The 23,484-nt window shown below is 34.7% G+C and overlaps 1 protein-coding gene across 1 annotated transcript in view; it reads right to left on the bottom strand.

Annotated features, from left to right (window-relative positions):
- Positions 1-4,249: 4,249 nt before the first annotated feature.
- Positions 4,250-23,484, bottom strand: part of Smp_090520 (purine nucleoside phosphorylase) — a gene marked incomplete at both ends in the record, with an annotated part of 25,025 nt that continues 5,790 nt past the window's right edge. Inside the window, 6 exons of the mRNA XM_018799996.1 lie at positions 4,250-4,455; positions 5,348-5,538; positions 5,573-5,748; positions 5,787-5,890; positions 5,926-6,132; positions 23,357-23,435. Coding sequence (XP_018653854.1) covers positions 4,250-4,455; positions 5,348-5,538; positions 5,573-5,748; positions 5,787-5,890; positions 5,926-6,132; positions 23,357-23,435 — 963 coding nt within the window. The remainder of the gene's footprint in view (positions 4,456-5,347; positions 5,539-5,572; positions 5,749-5,786; positions 5,891-5,925; positions 6,133-23,356; positions 23,436-23,484) is intronic.

Raw genomic sequence — 23,484 nt, 5'->3', positions numbered from 1 at the left:
CCCAAAATAGTCGGTATTGAACCGGTACAATCGGTCAACCGTCATATAAGGAAGTGTTTAACATTAAAAATTGTTAGATTGGTTACGACGGCTAGTCGAATTCAAGTAATTTTCGTATCATAAAAGAATTACCACATTATTTAAAAAAACTTAGGTGAAATCATGATTTGAAAAACAACTCAACAATTGAGTAATTTTGCGATTTAGTTTTTGATGATTTAAAAATATTCGAAATAAACCTGTTCAGTAATGCTCTATTTCATAGGGCATATCTTATGACTGAATATAGAAGCATCTCATCGAAATAAGATAATCTTAACTACTGATATATTTTTCGTAGTAAAAAAATGAAACATTCAGATGGCTAAAATTTAATAACAGAAATGTCACAAAGTAACGTGCTATAACTCATATTGGTAGGAAAATTAGTCTATACCAATAAGAAAAGTGAGTTTGTCTGTTAAATATAATGAAGTTGTACATTAATTAAAAAAAATATGTTTATATATTTACTGATGCAAACATGTTCCAATCAACAGGATAATAATAATAATAATAATAATACAGTATACTCCAGAAATGAAGCTCGAAGTTACTCACAGGAAACAGAAACTATGCAGAAAACCCAGAAATTATCGAGCAAACAGAAACAAATCTTTCTTCAAACATTATCATGTTTATTAGATCACATGCGTACAAATGAATACAAATTTGAAGGAATAACCTTTTAATCACTTGTGTGCAGTCCAACATATCAATGAGCGACTTCAAAAGTATTAACAATTTTAGTCCGAAAAGAAAACATTAAATAAACAAATATGCTCTTCTACAGACAAATATATATTATTGAATTAGGTCATAAAAGCTCTTGAATCCTGATATTATACCCGTCAACAGTCTTCTCAACTATTTATTTCAGCAAAGGGAAACAGAAAATGTATGCTCATTAAGATTTAAAAATAGCCCGAACCAATCTTCATAAAGTATAATCCATTTTGAATATTAAGTGTGATGTCACGGCAATTTATTCTTTTATGGTGCACTTTCTTTCTGTCTTTTTATTCTCTGAAGTAGTGGCTTACAATGAGTCACGAAGCGTCAGAAAATCAAGTTTTCCAACTCACTCGGTGTTACGAATATACAATATCTCTATTTATTTATTTCTATTTGTTTGTATACTCATGCATTGTTAAATATATGTGTGATTAAACTGTTCGAAAAATATTACATAACTACAAACCGATTTTAGACCAACATCTACTTATTGAACAATTTAAAGGACTGCGAACTCGAATAATATACATCATTAAGTGTGGTGTCTGTCGCAGTTATCCAGAGGATTCGATTTCGCCAATCGCCTACTTATAAATTGCTTGGATGACAAAAGATATTTCTAGCTAATCAACCTGAAAGAATACTTTTCAAACATAATTTGTGAGTGTCTACAACATGTCATAATGTAAACGATAGATAGTCACAATTATTTATGAAGTCTACAGTGTTATACAACATTCCTAACTGACGAAACAAGGCACTTCCAATTGATAGTAGAAACATAATCACTATAGTCTATCACTATTATTAATAATAGTTTGCAAAAGGAGTACAATAAACAATATTTTTCACTAGCAATCTACTTTTGTGAATTATATTCGTCACAGATTGACCTCACTTGAGTTGCTAGTGAACAATGATGGAGCGTTGCACAACCATTTCGTCTATGATGGTGTTTATCAGCAGTGAACACCTACGACACATACTAGGATCGAACATAAGTTCTTCAGCACCTGCATCAAACGCCTGACCATTAGAACTATTGGGAGAGTGTCTAACGATACTACCCATTTTCAATCAATTCGCAACATGGTGTCAAGATCATTGAATGTCATCAGTAACAACAGTTTCACCGTCAATATGCCTGAATTGCCAGTTATGAGGATTTTCAAAATACCAGACGTATTTTGAAGTATTTATTAAGTGCTTTGGTTATTGTAATTGAAAGTCGAGATCATGAGTCAATTGAAGCGAGATCACTATAGAAAACCTGGAACCACTGGACGGCCGTTTCGTCTTATTGTGAGACCCTCATCAATGTGCGTCCGCGATCCCGCCTCACGAGATACGAAACCAAGACATATTGGTCTTGCGCGCGAACGCTTAACCTCTAGATCATTGAGTCGGTATCCAACGGTGTTAGTATCTAACTTCAACTAATCCACGAAGTTGAGCGATACACTCATCATTGTCTTCAGTGAGTTACTATCCCACAACAGACCTGGTTGAACTCCACTGGTCACTGCTTCTCATTAGAACTCCAGGAAATACCTCTTGAAGTCAGTCACTAGTGAGCATATGTTGATTAAAATCAGAAGGGGTTTTTGTGGATATTATAGTAATTTTAACAGTTGACATTGTATTTTAGTTGAAAGCATTTTGAAGAGATGTGTTTGAAATGTATTTTACCTAAAACATTTCACATAAGACTCGAGTATTCTGCGTTGTATGTCTTACGGAGTCAACAATATCCACTCCTTAGAAGTCCCACAATAAAATGAAACATTTTCAGTGCTTCTCAGCTTTTAATGATGCCTGAATTGTGATCAATCAGTGACGAGTAAAACCCACTAATTACATCAATCTCAAGAAATACCTTATCATTCAGACTGGTCTTTATGATCAATTAGGTTTCTAGTTATTTCTAAATCATCAAAATGCCGTTTTATTTTCATTAGATGGTTTTACACAAAACGAATAAAATGTTTTGTTGAAAAATGTAAACGGAAGTTCAAAAGTTTTCAAAACTCTCATTCATGCGAATGATTTAAAACTATAGCCAGTAACAATGCAAAGCACAAGTTCAATTATTTTGTTTTGTTTAATTATCAAAATATCCTCTTATCATACATAAAGATTACCAGTGAATTCAAAATCATAGATGATTTTTATGAGATACAGCTTTTTAAATCAAAGTTCAATTTAATGTGGTCAGTAGACCAGTAGAAATTGTATGACAGCGTACTCCTAATATAGTTTAGTAATGCTTTTCCGTCTTCAGTGCATAACTGTAAATCCTATTAATGCATGAACTTATTAGAGCGATAATTATTTATAACTACTGTTAGTGGGAGGTCATTGGAGATGCTAACGTTATCAAATGTTTCTAACGACTCTGACTTTCTTTTAAGCTATAATGCCTAATACGTTTTCCCAATGGGATTATACAAAACACAAAGTTGGATATTTCAATATTAGTTGTATTACTCTCGATGTATTATTGCTCAACTGGAAATACCAGTTATATTTAACCGTCCACAAACTGTTAACAATCAGAACAAGAAAATCTATCAACACTTACTACTATTGTAGTGAACAGAACACAGGTGAGGACAATCGAGTGTGTTTGACACGGAAATTACAGACTATCTCACTAAAATCTGACAGCCATACAGTAAACAGTTAATTTGCAAACTATCAATCAATTGTCTCAATCTTGACCATTCCTCCTACAAATATCAGTCCATAGTCTCCGATACCGACAGCGACCCGTTCCCATTCTCTCCTTATCGATATACTACTGAAATAGATTCAATGCCCCACCATCGTTATATATTACTTGTGTGGATATAAGTAGCCCGCACCACACGATTACATGACCACACAATTTATTCTGACTTTTGACACACAATTAAGTCAAATCATTTCAGTTATTCCTTCGTCTATAGATTTATTGTTGATACTTGTCCAACCGTGGCTTTAATTATTTTTCTTGAGCATGCACATGATAACATTTATGTGTCTATCCGCTCTCTGTACTTCTTATGGGGCTTACAAAACCTGAGTCACTTCATTATTCGTTGAGTCAGCGCACTACCAAACACCAATTCTTCATATATTCGCTACATCTTTGATTCCTTGTCCGCCGTTTAATTTTAGCATGTTTGAAATGTGCGTATCAAAAATAAAATTCGTGTTCGACCTCTACTATCTACAATGTATCAACATGATGTGTCGACAGAATGTATGCGAATTAAACCGAATGTATATTTAAACGGCATCATTACCACATCAACACGGTGAAATCAACAATACGGTTCTTAAATATAAAATTTACTAAAGACAATCAAAACAAAGTCGTTGTCTAGACAGAAAACTTTATAAGTTAAAATATTCATTTCAGCAAGTACACAAAGAGAGAAAATTGTTCACAAAGCTTGATTCATTGCACAAAACACTAAGTGTGACATCCAATTCAATCTTTGGGCAGTTTTTCAATTATCTTCTCAAACCATGATTGCATCAATTCAGCACGTTGAGCACCTGTGGCCAAGACTTCTTCATGGTTCGGCTTCAAATCGCTTTCGACATCCAGCACACTTATATTTGTAACTAGTGAAACAGCGAACACTTGAATTCCACAGTGCCGGGCAATTACAACTTCCGGAATCGTACTCATACCTGTAAAACGTAGTGAGATTAGCAGTTTATTCATGGACATAAGGTTCTGTAGATGAATCGGCGAAAATGAGAGAGTTTGACTGATTCTCCTTCACTTAAGAGAACGTGTCTGACATAAAACACGGATAAAAGATGTGAGTTAGTTACTAAATGACGTTTGTTATATGAGTATTTATTTACTTGTCAAATATTTAAACACTGATAAATTAAACATCTACAACATGTCCGGATTAGATCAATAGTGGTTAGCTGTTTCCACAAAATATAGAATTCGCTAACAGTCGAACAAGACCATGCTCTCAAATATCACATGTGCATATTTTGCAGGAGCGAAACAGAAATATTGAGTGATGACACACAGCTTGCAACTTATTCTCATAAAACAGAGTGAGGAGCCTGTTACTTCAAAACATCCAACAACCATAATGTGATAACACAAAATTTTCTCACCATCTGATCATTGAATAGAACAGTAATTGACTGCTACAAGACACTATCTGAATGGAAATGGTTAATAATGACTGAACTGTTGCAGCGCATCGAAATATATTATTGGTGATAAACAAGGTGTCAGTTGCAATCGACTTCGGAAGTTTTACCGAAAGTCACTCGATAGACAGTTTCCAGAGTTTGCATTGATGTTAGTTGAGAAAATTTGAGTAAGCCTTCATCCCATGTAAGGTTCATTGACTTAAACTAAATATCTGTTTTAAGTAATCTATATACGAAAGGATCATATTTTTATATTTCGTGGTTTCCATTACATACACGACTGAAGCTAGCGTCGGAAATGTGTTCTGCCAATTCGAGAACATCATCAGTAACATTCCATTTTAAAAGCAAGCAGTTTTAATGTCATTGAAATTTAGTAAATAAGTGGTTGTTTAATTACCGACTACATCACAACCCATGTTAAGCAGCATCGTGCACTCAGCAGGTGTTTCGTAACAAGGACCACCATTCATAACGTAAACACCCTGGTGAACCAAATTCCCAAAGCCGTTTTCTTCAGCTACTTGCACAGCTAGTTTTCGTAGGTCTCTGTCATAGGCATTCGAAAGTGCTGGGAATCGAGTACCAAATCTACAGAAGTAAAACTAAACACAATGTAACATACTCCTCCTGATTCGGTCCGACCAAAATATTATTTAATCCTAGTCCAGGAAGGTAAATGTGGTCTTTCAAGATCACGAAGTCACCGAGTTTGAGACTTCTGTTGAGACCACCAGCAGCATTACTAACCATAAGAATTTTGACTCCCAATAACTTCATCACGCGTATGGGGAGAGCGACCTATGGCAAGAGATAATTGATCATCACAAATGTATTACCGTGTCATTGCTATATCCCTCGTACATGTGAAACCGTCCTTGCATCACAACTACTTTTCGGCCACTCAGAGTTCCAAATATCAGGTTTCCAGAGTGTCCAACAACTAGAAATGTTAATTGAATGAATGCAACCACTTACCAGACGTTTGAGGGAAGTTGGGAATCTTTGTGTATGGGATTGTGATTTTGTCTTTCACTCCATCAGCCAACTTTCCCAGACCACTTCCACAAATTATTCCGATTTCTGGTACGATACTTGTTAATTTTTGTATATGATGTGCCACTTTCTTGACATTTTCAATGTTAGCAGTTACTGACTCATGCCTTCGATTGAAGTAATCTGCATCTGTTATGTTAACTTACATTTTCAAGCAGAAACTTTTGTATTATCCTGAAAATAAGAGGAGGAAATTGAATAAGCCGTAGAATCCGTGTTGTGAAATGTGAATTTGTTTCCAGTAGTTAAAAGCTGAATAAGTGTTTGCTTGATCTATTTTACTGCTTAATTTTGCCGCAAACCCCTAATTTATGTTGATTTGATAAAAATGATGAATTTCACCGAAAGCCCATCTTTTCTTTATAACTGTCGATTTCATGACAATTTCATCACTCGCTATTCGTTTTGTCGGAAAAAACGGTGACGCGATAGAGAATTTTAGCCTTGTCCGTCATTTTATTTGCATGTTTGTCTACTGGGTATCGCTATGCGTAATAAATTCAATGGTAATGTTCATTTAGTACCTTCAGAAGCCTATTTAATATCACCTGATTAGACAGTAATATAATCACCAAGACCAACCCAATCTTAGCTTTCATTGGTTCGCGTACTTTAAGTTGTAGTAGTTGATACACGTCGAAGATTATCGGTTTGTTTCATTGCCATACTAAAATTATGTATCAGATCTTTGAGGACACTAGAAGCGCAAATCATTATTTTGTTTATTAAATACATAGTCTTCAGAGATGTACGCATAGTGTCCAAGAACATAAAATAGGCAGGCCGAAAGGCCTGCAACAGTCGCAGGAACTGTCTCTTATGTTGCGGACGATCGCTGAATGAGGAAGTTTGGAGTAAATCAGCTTCATTGGATTCAATGTGATAACTGATGACAGTTGTATTTCATGTTAAATGATATTTTCGTTATGGTCACTTAAGCAATGAGGCCTGAAATTCTATTTTTCTGAATCACTAAAATGCACGTATGTGAACCGTTCAGGCTGTCACTCACTGAGTATTAATAAGACAACTGTTTTCAGATTTGTCAATTAATAACACTTTACTACAGCAAAAACAAAAACTAACAAAATAAAATTCAGACAAGTTAAATCATAAGGAGATATACCATAAAGCTAAGCACAGTAAATGTAGGGAATAAAAGGGAGTCAAAAAGAATGAAAGCAATAGGATAACACCATACTGAAGACTTGGATAAACATGACACCCTCGTAGAACTGAAGATATGTCTTTGGTTTGTTTTACATCATTAGTAGTTTCAATAAACATTACGAAAATTTGCAAGCAAACTGATATTGTTGATAGTGTTATACCTCAAAACTCTCTATCAGCAATAATACATTATATATGAAATTAAAAAGTAGAATTCAAATAAGTGCCCCAAGTTTGCTGATGTTAAGAATCAGAAAAGCATTATGATGAATACACGAAAAAAGGAGTCATGAAGTTTGGAAAATCCTGTAGGACTCACCGGTTGACAAGTTGACGCGATAGCAGGTTCAGAATTCAAGACAATATATACAGTTAACTTTGACCTTCCAATATCCAATATCTTTGTGACAAGTCTGTATCCAATATATGATATACAATATATTTGTCACTAGCTTGTATACTTACTTACGCCTGTTACACCTCGTGGAAGAGCACAGGCCACCTACCAGCAATCTTCATCCAACTCTGTCACAGACAATCCTTTCCAGTTGTTTCCAGATGTCGTTAATTCTTTTGATGTCTGCTTCCAATTGTAGGTGCAGTGTGTTCTTTGATCCTCCTCTATTCCCCTTCTCTTCGGGATTCTAAGTTAGCGCTTGCCTCGTGATGCAGTTTGATGATTTCTGTAACATATGTCTTATCCACTTCCAACGTCATTTCTTAATTTCATCTTCATTTTGAAGCTAGTTTGTTCTCTCCAATAGTAGGCTGTTGCTGAAGATATTCAGACAACGAGCATTGAGTATCGTGTGTAGACAATTGTTTAAAAATACTTTTACGTCTTTGATGATGGTTGTAGTAGTTCTCCGAGTTTCAGCTCCGTACAGTAGAACTATCTTAACGTTTGTATTGAAGATTCTGACTTTGATGTTGACTGACAGTTGTTTTGAATCCCGTGTGTTCTTCAAATGTGAAAATGAGGTCGTCGTTTTTCCAATCCTTGCTTTTACGTCTGCATTAGATCTCCTCTTAGTTATCAATGATGCTTCCCAGGAACGTGAACGTGTCCACCTCTCCCAGAGCTTCTCCATCAAGTTTGATTGGTTTGGTGCTCTCCGTGTTGTAGTTGAGGATTAAGCATTTTCTCTTATGTATGTTGAGGCCTACTGATGCAGAGGATGCTGCTACACTGTTTGTCTTGACCTTCATTTGCTCGTGTGTATGGGATAGAAGGGTTAGGTCATTTGTGAAGTCCGAATCGTTTGGTTGTATCCGAGCTGTCCATTGTATTTCGTGCTTCCAATCAGTTGACGAGATCTTCATAATCCAGTCAGCCACCAGAAGAAAGAAAACGGAGAAAAGTGAGTAGCCTTGTCTGTCTCTGTTCCTTACTTGGAATGAGTCTGCAAGATGTCCTCCATGCATCGATTTTCACTGTAGTCCATCATATGAATTTCGTATGATGTTGACGATTTCCTCAGGTACATCATAGTGTTGGAGAAGGTTCCATGAGGTTCTACTATCCACACTGTCAAATACTTACCATAGTAAAGAGACAGTTGATGTTTATTGACGAGTTCCATTAAATTAATTGTTCAACGATGATCCGTATCGTCGCGATTTGGTCTGTACACGACAAATCTTTACGGAATCTGGTCTGTAGATCTCGAAGTTGGGCGTCTACTGAATCTTTCACCTTGTTCAGCAACAATCTGTCAAAATCTTTTCCTGTCACTAATAGTTGTGTGATGCCTCTTTAGTTTCCACATTTGCTCAGATCTTCTTTCTTCATTGTCCTTCTATCCAGTATGTCAGTGGCACTTGTTCCTCCTCCAAAATCTTGCTGAATATAACGAGAAGCACGTTTGCATTTGCTTCTATGTCTGACTTCAGTGCTTCAAGTGGTATATTGTCAGCACCTACCGCTTCCTCACGCTTGATTTTGGATATCGCCTTTAGAATCTTCTTGCCCGTCTTCTGAAAGCCAATCCGTATTGGGGTAATTCGAGGTTCTAGTATGTTGTGCGCCATTATTGGACCATCTCTTCTTCTTCCTAAACTCAGCTGGGATAATCTCGAGAGCAAGAGTTCGTTTTCGTAAAATTCGGTCCCTGGCCCCTTCACTCACTTTGTTATGTTTTATTTGCTGTTCTGAGAGCTTTATTTGTCTTGAAGTGAACGGTTGAGCAGACCATTTGTGCTTCCAAGTGAGGACGTGCTTACATTTCATACATCATCAGATACATCTCTGAATTAACTGCTCCATGTTGCCTTCGAATAATTTTGGTTATAATGCGCCGTCTGTGCCTAGTTTGTCACGCGCCTTTCCAGCTCCAGGATAACTGTCTCTTTCTCTGGTCACTCACTCTCGACCCTCATCACTCTTGTCAGGATGGTGTGTGTTGAGGATGTTCTCTCATATCCGCGCAGTCTACATGGGTGTAAAATAGGAGGATGCCTTCCGGTTACGCTACGACATCAGGGTTTTACTGACCTTCAATGTGAGTAATATGGCTACTTAGCTAAAATAGTTTCAGTGAGTTTGGAGGTCATTTTGGGATTTTAAATATGTTGATTTTAAGTGAATACAACTTTTTCAAAGTAGTGAGATTTCTGAAACCGGAGTCAAACAAACTACCAGCCTAGGGAATGGCTGATCGCAATGTGGAAACTATAAAGTCAAAATGAGTAATGAGGAACAAAAGGCAATCGTCAAAAGTAGGTGATGATGATGTAATTGTGCAAACGAAATAAACAATAGTGTTAGAATGGCAGACAAACAGAGCTAATGAGAAGCAAAGTAGGTGAAAATACTGTTTTATAGGTACTACCAGAAATGGCGATTGTGCTACCCATAGATATTTTGTCGAGCTCACAAGGAACAGCTACACTAGTGGAAAGCCCGCAAACCTCAGGCAAGTACGTAGATTTCAAGGTTTTTTTCGAAACTGTCTTTCGAAAGGACTGTGGCCACATTTGCTGGAGATGATTCTTGATAGGTCTGAATTGTAATGAAAAGTTTAAACCTGAATAAGTGTTTAACAACTGTCATGAGACTTTGCGGGTTTTACATAGTGTGCAGTGGCAAGGATGAAATAGAATATATTTAGGTCGAATCAAAGCATCTAGTCTAATGCACATCAATATCATATCACTTCTTACTTTTCTCTGATTAAGAAAAAGCAAACCTTGAAGGCTACGTCCATCCGCGTATGTCTTCTAGCCCTTTTTTACCCATGTCTCTGCCAGTCTCTATACCTGTTCTATAAGATTCATATCCCTTATAAGGAAAGGTAGTGTAACAAGTTTGCGAATTTCGAGATGAGGCGTTGCCACGTTTCATGCAAAACAAGAAACAAGTCTAAGTGATGGTCATCTCCAGACGACGAAAAAAGTTACTTGTGTTCTTTCCACGTGACCACTGGGATCTAAACTCTCTGAATTTGGTCCGAAACAAAACTTCCATTAAGGGGGATTTAAGCAGGTCAAACTTATGGTAGTTGTATTTTCTAAGTTGATTAGCATATATATATATATATATATATAAATCTTTCTCTCTTAACTAATATCCAGATCTTGGTGTCTTTGGTGCTAATGAGAGCTGAGTGGTGACTATCTATTTGGTACTGATGGAAATTAAGGGGTGTTAAGATGATTTTTCGTGGGATTCTAGACGTTGTGTACCTTCAATCTCCACATACCCTGTTTAAGTTGGTGCAAAACCTCGATTTCTGTTAGCTATAAGTGGGCTCCTCGCTGTCAGTTTATAACCTTACACTAGAATAAAAGCCTTATATCCCATATTTTGCTACATCGGGTAACAAAATAACTGTACCTGAATACGACTGGCCCATGCAACATACAAAATAATTTTTCAAATGGTTCAACTAGATTATAAAAAATGTCTCCGTTGACTTCAGACTTCTTAAGGTAATATATGAGCTCTACAGCAATACAGTTTTACAGAATTTAAGCTCTACTATTTTGATTAGCTGGAACGTTCCGCAGCCAGGCACAATGGATGTTCATTACCGCGAATATCACTGTTGATAGAAATATCGTTTCAAATAGAAAGCTGCAAAAAACGCATTTTATGCTAGTCTATTGAACTGATTACTTCACTAACTTACAAGTGTGGCGAAGGACGTCTTTGAATTTCAGTCGTCTCAGAGTTCTTTTTTTCTATGAAGTCAAGATGACTTACATAAATGTCTCATAGGCATATCTGTAATGTAACTTGCCACTATTTGAAGATAAGTCATCGTGGACTGAGATCTGAGGTTTTGTTAAAGCTGAGATGGGGAATTGCGACGACTTGTGTCTATTAACCTGTAACTTTGAAAATTTTTTAGTTATTTACTTTTGTATTCATATTCGCTTGCTTTTAACATTAGTCAAAGAAAGGTTGCGTTTGAAGTACAATATTGAGTCAACAGTAAATAAGTGGATTGTAGTATGAACATTAACGGCAACGATGCGAAAGCGTTGCAACGCTTCAAAATGCATGTTACAAATCAAGAACAGAATAATTAAATTTTTTCCTGAAATTAAGTTTGGTTTAAAATATAATGACAGTCGGGTTGTCAAACTTGTGTTAAGTTCTTGAGTGATAGCCCAAGATTTCTCCCAGAGGACTCAAATATTTATATGAGATATATGTTCTCAAACTGCACGTTATATCCAGTTAATCCTATGTACTTGGAAGAACGCATAAAATTAAAGACCACTTCCAAGAGGATGCATTTATTGCACAGTCCTTAAGATAAACCTTATACAAAGAAGAATTGGAGGAGACATAATATTGATGTACAACACTGAGTAGCTTACATCACTCTAAAAATGTATCTGAAACCCATAATCGCAGTTAAGAGGGTGCCCTGTTTGGTCCAGATACTAAACCGAACGTCTTCATCTATGGGCGGCCCTCTCTATATTAATAAAGACAGAACTAATGTCAAAGACTTTAAAGGTTATTTGTCTAGCAGATGAGTTTATCGTGGTATCTCTAACAGTTTATTTAGGACGTCTAATAATGTAGGTTTAGATTGTCGTTTATTTATTGTCAGGATGTGGGACTGTTTGGAACACCAGTAAATGAAATACCACGAACTAGCAAATATTCGACTAAATAACTAAAATTAATAGTGGAATAGTATTAATGACTCAACATTAAAGTATAAGAATGCTAAACAAGAGTGAAAACACTGAGGGAACGATGATAACTGTAGAGTGAAACAAAGGATCATTGTCATATTATATGCGGATATGAGGGATGTTTACCCACTGACCAGTACAAAGGATCTAAAATATGGAACGTGTTACTATATCAGAGGTGACAACATTAATAATCACTGACTCCAGACATTTCGAGGAAAGATTCATATATGCTAGTTGACAGAAGCATTTATGGGATTAAGATAGGTTCTCAAACGTATCGAGATAAGCGCTTTATAAATGTATATTGACTGCGACAGGACGGTTGCATCTATGAATCGATGATAGGGCAAATAGTTCTTCCATTTACGTTGGATTTTTCTGCTGATCATCGCTTATTTCATCTTCCTAACAATCACGCAAAGTTGGTTTGTTAATGGTTTAATGAAATATCAAGAGTTTAATATAAATCACCCTTAATAAATTAGCAGTCAACAAAAATTTTGAAGTTGGCTGATGGTCGTCGTTTCGGAAATACTCGAATGGAAGCCAATTCTTCTAACTTTGAAATTCATTGAGCCTTAGTTTTACGCCTGAGGAAATTCAATGACTCTGTTCTAATTCTGAAATCCTTGTATGTTCACAGTAGAAAAGTTTCCGAATTTTTTAGTGTTAGTTACAGAATCTAGATATGGGCTTTCCGATCAGAGCTTTCAATCAAAACAAACTTTAAATTATGCATGCAGGAGGCTAATAATTTCGAGATTATTGTCAATAGGGCGTTGACTATTTGTGAAACGTTCACTTAGTCCGAGTAAGTTGTTCAAAAGGTAGCTGAACTAAATATGGTCAGATAACCATATTTGGAATTTCTTCCTAGCTACATAGGGGTCTGAATATCTTTGAAAATAAGATCATAATTTTTAGATTAAATTTGAGGTAGTTGCTGTGGGGTAACGGATAACGTCCTCAAGTGTTTCTCTGTTCCTGCCGTTTTTATCAAACGGTCGCCTTAAGAATTATGTACAACAGCGGACGTGTGTAGATAATTTGATGGGATCAACTATTCTTAATACCAGCATGTGACAACCTTTAAACTTTTAATATTAGCTTTTCAGTAATAAATAATCTCAAGTTATTCTTAAATGCTTTGTATAAATACTGGTTGCGTATTGGAACTTTGTTAATGATTTAGTGTTCAGGCTATCTTTTGGATAACTGTTAAAAATAGATATCAACTGTGTTTTTTACTCAAAGTCGACAAAATGTGTAACCAAAAACGCCTAAGCAGTAGATAAATAATGTAAGGCTTTCATATATTAACCTATTTTGCTCAGAATCCATGTACACTACTAGGTTAAGTTGGAAGAATAGCATTCATTTGTATGATTTTCAGAAGATTTCGCAATGAAAACTCTGAATGAGTTGGATATCAAAATTTAAAGTAGACAATTAGCACTACAAGAAAAACTGGGAATATATGGGGAATAATATTGAAAAGCAACCGTTTGCAATCGCAGTTCTGTAAGTCTTTACGGAGGTTGTGTATACGTAAGTAGAGCTACTTGCTTCATATCTGATCTAAAGTCATCATCATCAACTAAATTTTCAAGAGATTCACAAATAGATAAACAAACTTAACAATCAGTTGGATTCCCAGCAACATTCTTCGCAACTGAACGACATAATAAAGTGATAGGTCTATGATGAAGAGCTATTTTATTACGACTATGAATAATAAGATCACCTTGACAAGCCCCAACACATTCAGATCACCAACTACACTATTCACAACTCCTTGAAATATAACTGCAAAAGAACGAAAATCAAAATGAAGGCTATCGTATTTGGATAGACCGAAAATAGTGTTAATCGTCATTGAAACGTATTGATATTGACCCGAGGAAATCTGAAAATAGATATCTTTTTAATCACGTCTCGAGGATATTTTAAAATCATGAAATAATTTAAAAACATCTTCAGCTTACAAAGTAATGCATGAATACTTCGACAAACGAGAGTTCAGTGTTGACTTGTAATCATAACATGTTCAAGGGGTTTTATCATCAGACTTCGAAGGCGCAACAATAAAAGTACTCCACGCTTGAGAATCGAACAATGCAAACATTTTTTCTCTCACAAGTCATTCACTGACCTGTGCATTGCTTCTCGAAGATTATAAAGGTTTACCCGTCTTCCAGGCAAGAACGGATAACCCTTCACTCGGAAATCTGTATGCATAATTCTCATCTTCTGGTGCTCCTAACACATGGATCTGTCAATTATTTAGGAAAATTATTAAAATTATTATGGATACTCAGTAAAAGCAGTTCCACTTCATGAATTTTACAAGGTTTAAAACCTAGTATTGACTGTCTCTTTTTAATTACTGAAAACTTACAAGCGATGAGTGAATAACTGTTATCTCAAACTTGCCAATGACAACATTTCCGTATACAAAATTTGTGTTTGGTGATCTTATTCGTTGATGAATCATATTTCAATATAAGAACCTGAAGGTTTTAGAATTTTCAATAAAACGATGAACTGTTTACTGTCTATTGAATTAATAATCTCGTGGAATAAACCAATAGAGGCGTACTGACGCTCCTAAATATGGAAAGGATCTCTCGAATTCTCAGATACAATAACATATTATTACGGAAGGGACAGAAAGCGTTTAACTGATTATTGACGGTTATAATGTTGCATAACATTAACTGTTTGTGTTTTAGATGTATTTGTTTCACTCAATATATTTGACTTGTTTCTTTTTGACTAAACATTTCCAGTTTCACACTGTTTTGATTTGGTATAGGGAATAGTTTGTTTCAGAAATCTAAAAATTAAAAATGATATATTTGAATTGATTACTTGTAACTTGCAAACTTTTTATACCTGAAAAAAGATTTCTTTATCTTGTTATTGGGACCGCAAATTATGACTGAATCGATTGGCCGTGAATCAAAAATAGAGCAGAACGAAATTTGGACGATATATATATGATCACTAGAAATAAGCACCGCATTCAGAACATAAAATTAACATTAATTATCATTGACAGTGAAATGTAGAGTAGTCCTACACACAAACTTTACTAGAACACATTTACCAAATATTGAGCATTTGACACAACGAAGTGATCATTGTTTCGAAAAATGAAGTTTGCCACAAGATAAACGTTCTATAAGTGGTTACTCACATTAGTGTACGGCTTTGGGATTTTTTTATTGCGTTGTTTCTTATGCTTTCACGAGGACGGGAACCTTTGGTACGAATCCGACTATGACAACATAAACCAAGCTTAAGGAAATCATTTACTTTATTCAAGCTCATCACAACTTCACAGAATATTGAAACTAAGTAATGTACTGGATTGTTTTAGACCTGAAAACAAATGTTTTATTCTGCTTAATAATTAGTAGTTGCTTTTCTAGCATCCTAATAGGAGCATTTTGCTATTTGTGTGAACTCTTTCGAGAGCTCACATGTTGATTAATGTAATAAATTTATCACTTAGGTGGATATACAATTGGTTACAGTAATCTCATTGTGTGGTATTTTTGCGATTGAGAAAGTTTGTAATCTGAGGTTTATTCTGACAAAACACCTTATAAAATTTTGACGCTTCATGGGATCCGAATTTTCGCTATATAAATGACTCAGTGAATATTCTTTCAGTGTGTCGTAAGGGTGCTGAGTAGGAGCAGTAGAATTAAACTTGATGCACTAAGTTGTAATTCAGATGTCTGTCTTATATTTGTTTTAGTAATCAGGAGTGAACCAGCACTCGATTCAGAAAGAGTACGGTGAATAATCTTCGATTTATTGCAGTTGTAATACGAATAAGCCACGTAATAATGGGAAAACCAATTAGCAATATGCAAAAACTCCAGAACAACTGATAAGATAATAAGGAAAACAGCGAATTGTGAGTGTAATTTCAATGAAATTATACAAAAGTATATTCATTATTCCGCCTTAGCAAGAATAGTGGTACAACAACTCTTCCACAATAAATCTTCGTGTAAAAACTCATCATATGAAAAACCAAAGATTTTATCGGAATGGCAACACTATTTCAAACAATAGTCCCGAACAAATTAAATACAAAACAAAATTATCATGATGTACAAAAAGGTTCATTCAGATCCAGATGATCAAACTCAGGGTGAAGAAGAAAAACAAGACGAATTGTCGCAGGTTCACTTCACATAATAAAACGTATATATTAGATTCGTCGTTTACATTCAATTATTGTAAACAATGCAAATTGGATTCACAAGTATCGAACTGAATTTCCATAAATATACAATAGACATATAAGGAAACGACATATCATGTTTCAAACCAAACACTTCAAGTCATCACGTCACATGGATCTGCAAAGCCGAAAATGTTTTTAAAAATTTGGGACAAATAAAAGAATGAGTGATCAACTTCACACAACTACACATGTACTTTAAAATAACTCTGAATAAGACAAATATCTACTGCTTTAACAACTAAAGAAGCCCAACCCAAATCGAAACGAAATTAAATAACATGTCTCAGATGAGCAGATTAAACATGAACTGAATTAAATGAAGAAACCAAATTCTATGAAATATAACTTTTAAATAATTTCGAAATGCGATAGCCATTTATTTCTCAAAATGCTATGCTGAAATCAATTGATGACAATCAAACAATGGGTACTTGAAAAGAAAGATCCACGAAATAAGTTTTCCCTCATTAATAACAACATAAATAAACATGAAAATCATGGGAAGAATAGCAATACACGGATAGAATACACACTCATTAAAACCTTTGAAAACACTGTGTGAATTTAAAATAAGCTAACGAAATGCCATCAATTTAAATAAGTCTAGAACTTTGATAAGGTAAAAACTTTAATTTGAAGTATCCCATATGAAACTGTATTGTATTGTTATAACAGATTTAAACATAAAATAAAATATTTCTTCTTATAGTGGATATATTAGTTTTTCACCACACATTGTTATAAAAGTGTAGTTGATGTATCGCATGACATTAAGTCATGCTTTAACTTCTGGTTAACTAATTGCACATCAAATAACAGTTAGTAATCGGGACCGATGATATTCTACAGTTTTAACAAAAAGAAAAATATCACTGAAGACTGTGGGTATCTAGCGTAATATATGACGAACTGAATAAAGCTAGAAATGTCGACAAATGGATTCCGACTGAGTGATCTAAAGAAAATGTTTGCATTACGTGAACTAAAACTGTTGGTTTGATTATCTGTTATATTCAGAAGTATTTGAATTATAGTATGAACCAGTAATCCCAGCAATAACGCAATTTAATCAAGAAGTATTAGTGAGCACGAGCGAATGATCTGTATTTGGAATTCAAAATAAAAACAGTCATCAATACAAAGAAATCATTGATTCATATAAACACCACATCCGCCACAGCTTAAGTTGGAGTGTAAATGTCTGTAGTCAACTTTACATCTTCTTCTTAAGTTCATCTTACATCTGTTCGACAGTGTATTGAGTGTAGACTCCGTATTATCTAGAATGCACTCGTTACTATTAGAATTAACAACTGAAGTTGGAACAGACTCAACTGATTCCTGGAATTGCATACAATCATCATGTCGGTTGTGTAGTGATACCACTGATGTTTAGAATTTGCATCATAGACTTTCCAAAACAATCCTCCCTCACGAAATAATGTTGAGTCCTCACGTCGCAATGTTATAACCATTTTGACGACCCTAATTTGCAATATCTTTTCAAATCTCACACTTGGATTACTGTACGTGAGTATTTGGTGATACACACTGATATATAATTTAAAGTATTCCATCATGTGACTTTGACTTGCATAAAAATTATGATACATATTCTTTTTGTTATTTATATTAGAATACACAGATAGATATGCATTGATATATGTAATTAACACATGTGATTCGTCTAGGCTTGATTCACCTGCGAAACAATCGAATGGAAAACATGCATTTGCTTCATACCTTTTGTATAATCTTGGACCTGATTAGGATTCTCTACCTGTGCAAACTCTATATCTGGGTAAACTGGTTCTCTGATTGCTTCAGGAAAACTTGCTATCCCATCTGATTCATCGTACTACTGATTAGAGATTCTACTCAGCAAACATTGTTCATGAGAATATCCAACATCTGATACAATAACATCAGAAATGTGACTAGAATTCGACTCATTCGGAACATATTTGTAACATTCATTAGGAACATCACTAGAGATAAATTCATTATGAGGGCCACTGACACTTGATATGATATCGGAATTTGATTTTTCTGAAATATTTTCCTCAAATTTATTAAGAGTTTCATTGGAGAATAATGGATCATCAGAAAAATCAGCATCTACCAAAACTGAATCTGGTTTTTGAACATGGTTTGACTCATTCAACATCTTATTTTGAGAGTTGTAGGGAATTTCATCAGAAATATGTGAATTATTACGACAAACCATATCTGGTACAATAACACGAGAAATCCGATAAGAATTCGGTTGATTACAAATTTTTGTCTCAAAATGATTTCGGGTTTCATTAAACTCTGGACTGCTATGTGACGTTATACCGCTTCTATAAGTCTTGGATAAAGATAAGTGATCATTGGGAACATTCAACTTAATAAGATCACAATAGCAAATCTTAGCATTAGTTTCAGCGAAATGAACCATGGTATTACAAACTGACTGAATGTGTCCAGTTTCACCACATTTAAAACATTTAGAATTATGAAATACATATGAATTACATGGGTGAAAATTGCCATAGAATAAGCATTTACCAAACTTATGATCATCTTCGTGAACTGTTTCACAATTTAGTGAATTATTATCTGAATAACCCTGATTACGTATTGGACTGCGACAACGTAGTAAAGTAGTGGAATTCCTGATGTTCTGGCGAATTACTTTTTGAATCTTTTCTCCTTTACCGCATTCGAAATCTGTATAATTTACATGGTCCAGTAGTAGTTGCTTGAGAGTTACATATGGGAGTGAAATCGGCTTGTCTGGAAATGCCAAAGTCTTTATTAAGCTGTATGCTTCTTTCCAGATAAAAGTAAGGAAATGAGCCACAATATTAAAATCCGCATCATCTTCCTTACTCATAGCCCAGATTTCGAACCTCTCCATGTAATCCTCAAAAGCATTAAAATCTGAATTTATATCCAACCGTTCCATCACAGGCTCTATCGCGACGCCAATGTGATATTTTGAAGTATTTGAATTATAGTATGAACCAGTAATCCCAGCAATAACGCAATTTAATCAAGAAGTATTAGTGAGCACGAGCGAACGAACTGTATTTGGAATTCAAAATAAAAACAGTCATCAATACAAAGAAATCATTGATTCATATAAACACCACATCATCGTCTTCATTTTTCGCAGATGAAGATACCCATGTCATGTTGGAAGTCGTATCCGTGGCGAAAAAAGTTTAGTACTCAACTAATTGCCAGAATTAAGCACAACACTGAGCATTGCCTTCTCATATCAAGACCCTCAATTTTAAAAGTTCTGGAAAATCTGCTGGCCATTTAGAAACACGGATAACTGTATACATGTATAATTTCTACTTATATACCTTTGAAGAACAAACGGTTATGGTATGAGTTCAGACTTACCACTTGCATATGTGACCATGTGCATTCTAAAATGACCAAGATATTTTAAGTTTACCAAGTTATTAAAGCCATTGTATGTTAACTTACTATTAGTGACATAAAAGTTTTTATTGCTGTTACAGTTTAGTGGCTAAAAGTGTTAACGATAATCATTTGAAATTATGAATTTCTGTATTTCTGTTCCAGAGAAGGATAGGACAGTCCAGGGTACAGTCAGGGTGTACCATAGTGAAAACTAATCTGTTACAGATCAGTGATATGACTTATGTGATATGTTTGGACAGAGAAACTCCCCAGACAAATTTTCACCCGTCAACAAAACTCTCAGTACAACCATACGGTCCAATAATATTATAAGATTAAACTGGACTAGTGTTCACAAAGCAAGTTGCTCATAAACTTACTAACTAAGCACAAGTTGTGTGAGCTATTGGTGTTCAAGATGCATTCATCAACTAACTCTGCTAATTGACCGATGAAGCGAAGTGCAATGACTCGTAATTATTTAGCTGACAAGAAATCCACATTTACTTCAAAACAAACTTTACCTACAGTGACGAAAACCAAACTTATTGTGAGCGAGCGATGGGCAAATTTACAAAGCAGGCTATTGAAAACACTAAATCGTCAGATTTTAAAGTCAATTTCTTAGAGTGTTTCTAATTTATCTAGATATACAGGTTATACCAGTGTAATATTGAACGTTCGGGTGTAATCATGTGTATTTGTGTATTTAACCTGGTTCAATTAAGCGGCGTAACATTTTATGGCTCATATGTTAATACTATATGCTATATACGATATTAGTAATATTTAACTAGAAATTGTGTCACATATTAGCTATTGTATTGCGATCAAGTGGTGTTTATGTCACAAGGTTAATTAGGATAGATAAACCTTGACGCAAACTCATTTAAGTGATGATGTTCTCAATCACTACTCATAAAATAGAGTGAGGAGCATGTTACTTCAAAGAATCCAACAAATATAGTCTGATTACACAAAATTTTCTCACCATCTGATCAATGAATAGAACAGTAATTAACTGCTACAAGACACTATCTGAATGGAAATGGTTAATAATGACTGAACTGTAGCAGAGCATCGAAATATATTATTGGTGATAAACAAGGTTTTGGTCGCAGTCAAGTTCAGACGCTTTATCGAAAATCATTATATTAAGAGTTTCCTGAGTTTAAATTGATGTTCATTGAGGGAATTTGAGCAAATCTTTTCCCATGTAAGGTACTTTGACATAAAATTCAATTGACGAATTATTTATTCGTTTGTCACGTGGGATAACAACTTTTTCATATAACACACATCCAAACACTTTTATACTGGAAAGAAGTTCGAGTATTTACTTATGGATGTGTGTTATTGGTTTTCAACCTATAACTGCAGAACGATGTGTATTCCTCAGATCAGTATTTCTCTGCTGTATTTTAAACTACATTTGTAGTATACATATCCGTCGATCCATTTTTTCAAGTACTCATTTCTAGTTACCGTCTTACTGATTCTGCCAGTGATGACATCAACAAAATTAATTTTAAACTTCACAAAGGTAAAGATACGTGCTAATTTTATTCACTTGGTAGTTCTCGTTCCTTAGTAATATATGTACCTAAGTTGGAAACACGTAACTAGTAATTGCCCACTTATTAGATAAACATTGTTCTCACCAAATAATACATGAAATCATTCTGCTTTGCTTGATACTATTACTTGGCTATAATTGTCACCATGAGATTGGATCCTTACCATATCAATGAAATTTCGGTAACTGTTCAATTAGTGTTTCTTTGAAAATTGTGATTTCTGATGCTCTCTTAGTAAAGTATTTGTTTTTGATTTCAGTGCTGATCAATTCATCAATCCGAGTGACATTAGATGAAATGTTCAGTTCATGCTAATTATAATTTATAAAGGTTTTGAACTATAGAGACTACCAGAAACCCAAAGAAATGTACAGTTAGTATTTTCAGGACAACTTCTATTTGTTAGACAATCTAAAGCATAAATATCTCAGTCCATTATTTTTACATTATTAAGGATCAGGAATAAAACAATCACAAAGAGATAGAAATGAAAAAGTTTGAATTCGAAGTTCAAAATATGATATCACAACATGGAATAATTAAGAATCAAAACACATTCTGATGAAACATTCAAAAAGTACGGTATTTGAAATACACCAATCACAAATCAGATGTTCATTTATGTATCTTTAGTGTACTCATGACTTATTCAAAATTTTGTGCCATAGGATTCATGGTTCTGTTCTCTGAGTTTTGCTAGAATCATTTATCTAATATACTGGATTACCTATTGAATCAGGATTAATAAAAGAGCTATGAGAACTAAATGTAGGACCACTAAATTTACTAGTTTTTAGTTGAGTCACTTTCTCATTGTTAAGTAAATGGTTGTTCAAATAAAAATTTTCGAAATCCAACCTCTAGTCATTTGAAGTATTATTCTTGTCCATAATTGTTTGATTCATTCACTAAATGAGTTAGGATAAAATAGGATTTCAGCTCAAAAACTTCGGTAGTTTACTCTTATTTAATAATCTAGAAATTGAAACTATATGATTCCCATTCTGATATAAAACTGTATTTATACCTAATTCAAATGAATCTGTATTTAAAACCAGAATTTTTGGTTGGTGAAAATGATTTGAGAAAACTACTATCACATACAAACCGTTAAATGTTCTTTAACATATAATAATCTCTAACGATCAAAATTTTTAGAGGACTGAGGATGAACAATTATTCACCTAGTGAATTCTCTTAGTATTACTTGTTTGAATCTTCCCATTGATGTTTAGGACCGCAACTGGTCAGTCTATTATTGTCCATATGTGCATACTGTGCGTATTGCCTCGATATAGCCTTATTTCAAAAGCATTGTATGCAAAGATGGATAGTGGTTAGCAGTGGAATCCAGGACGCGCGTTTCGTCCTATTTGGGACTGGTCAGCTGGTCAGCCACTATCCATCTTTGCTTATAACCTAGTGAATGTTCGACTGTCAAGAGTAAATTATGACTCACAGAGCTAATCAGTTGATTTTCATGTCTCATTAGGGAACAGATTTTGGTGAGAAGGATTAATACCTCAAACTAATTGTAGAAATGTCCAATACTATACAATTCATTTAGTATTGTTTATTCGAATCTTCCCATTGATGTTTTTAGGACTACAACTGGTCAGTTTTTAATTGGCATATGTGCATACTGTGCGTATTGCCTCAATATAACCTTAATTCACAAGCATTAAAAGCAAAGATGGATGGTGGCTAGCAGTGGAATCTAGGATGCGCGTTTCGTCTTATTTGGGACTCGTCAGCTGGATGTACTTGCATCTTAGAGTTGATGTTATAACGCGATGGAGTTTGAAGCGAAAGGTACTGGGTTCGAGTCCCAGAGTGAACATCAACTCTCAGATGCAGATACATCCAGCTGACCAGTCCCAAATAGGACGAAAC

This window comes from Schistosoma mansoni, chromosome W (assembly GCF_000237925.1).
Source record: "Schistosoma mansoni strain Puerto Rico chromosome W, complete genome".
NCBI classification, from domain to species: Eukaryota; Metazoa; Platyhelminthes; class Trematoda; order Strigeidida; family Schistosomatidae; genus Schistosoma; species Schistosoma mansoni.
Note: the sequence above shows the minus strand (reverse complement) of the source record. Positions and strands in the feature narration are given on the sequence as shown.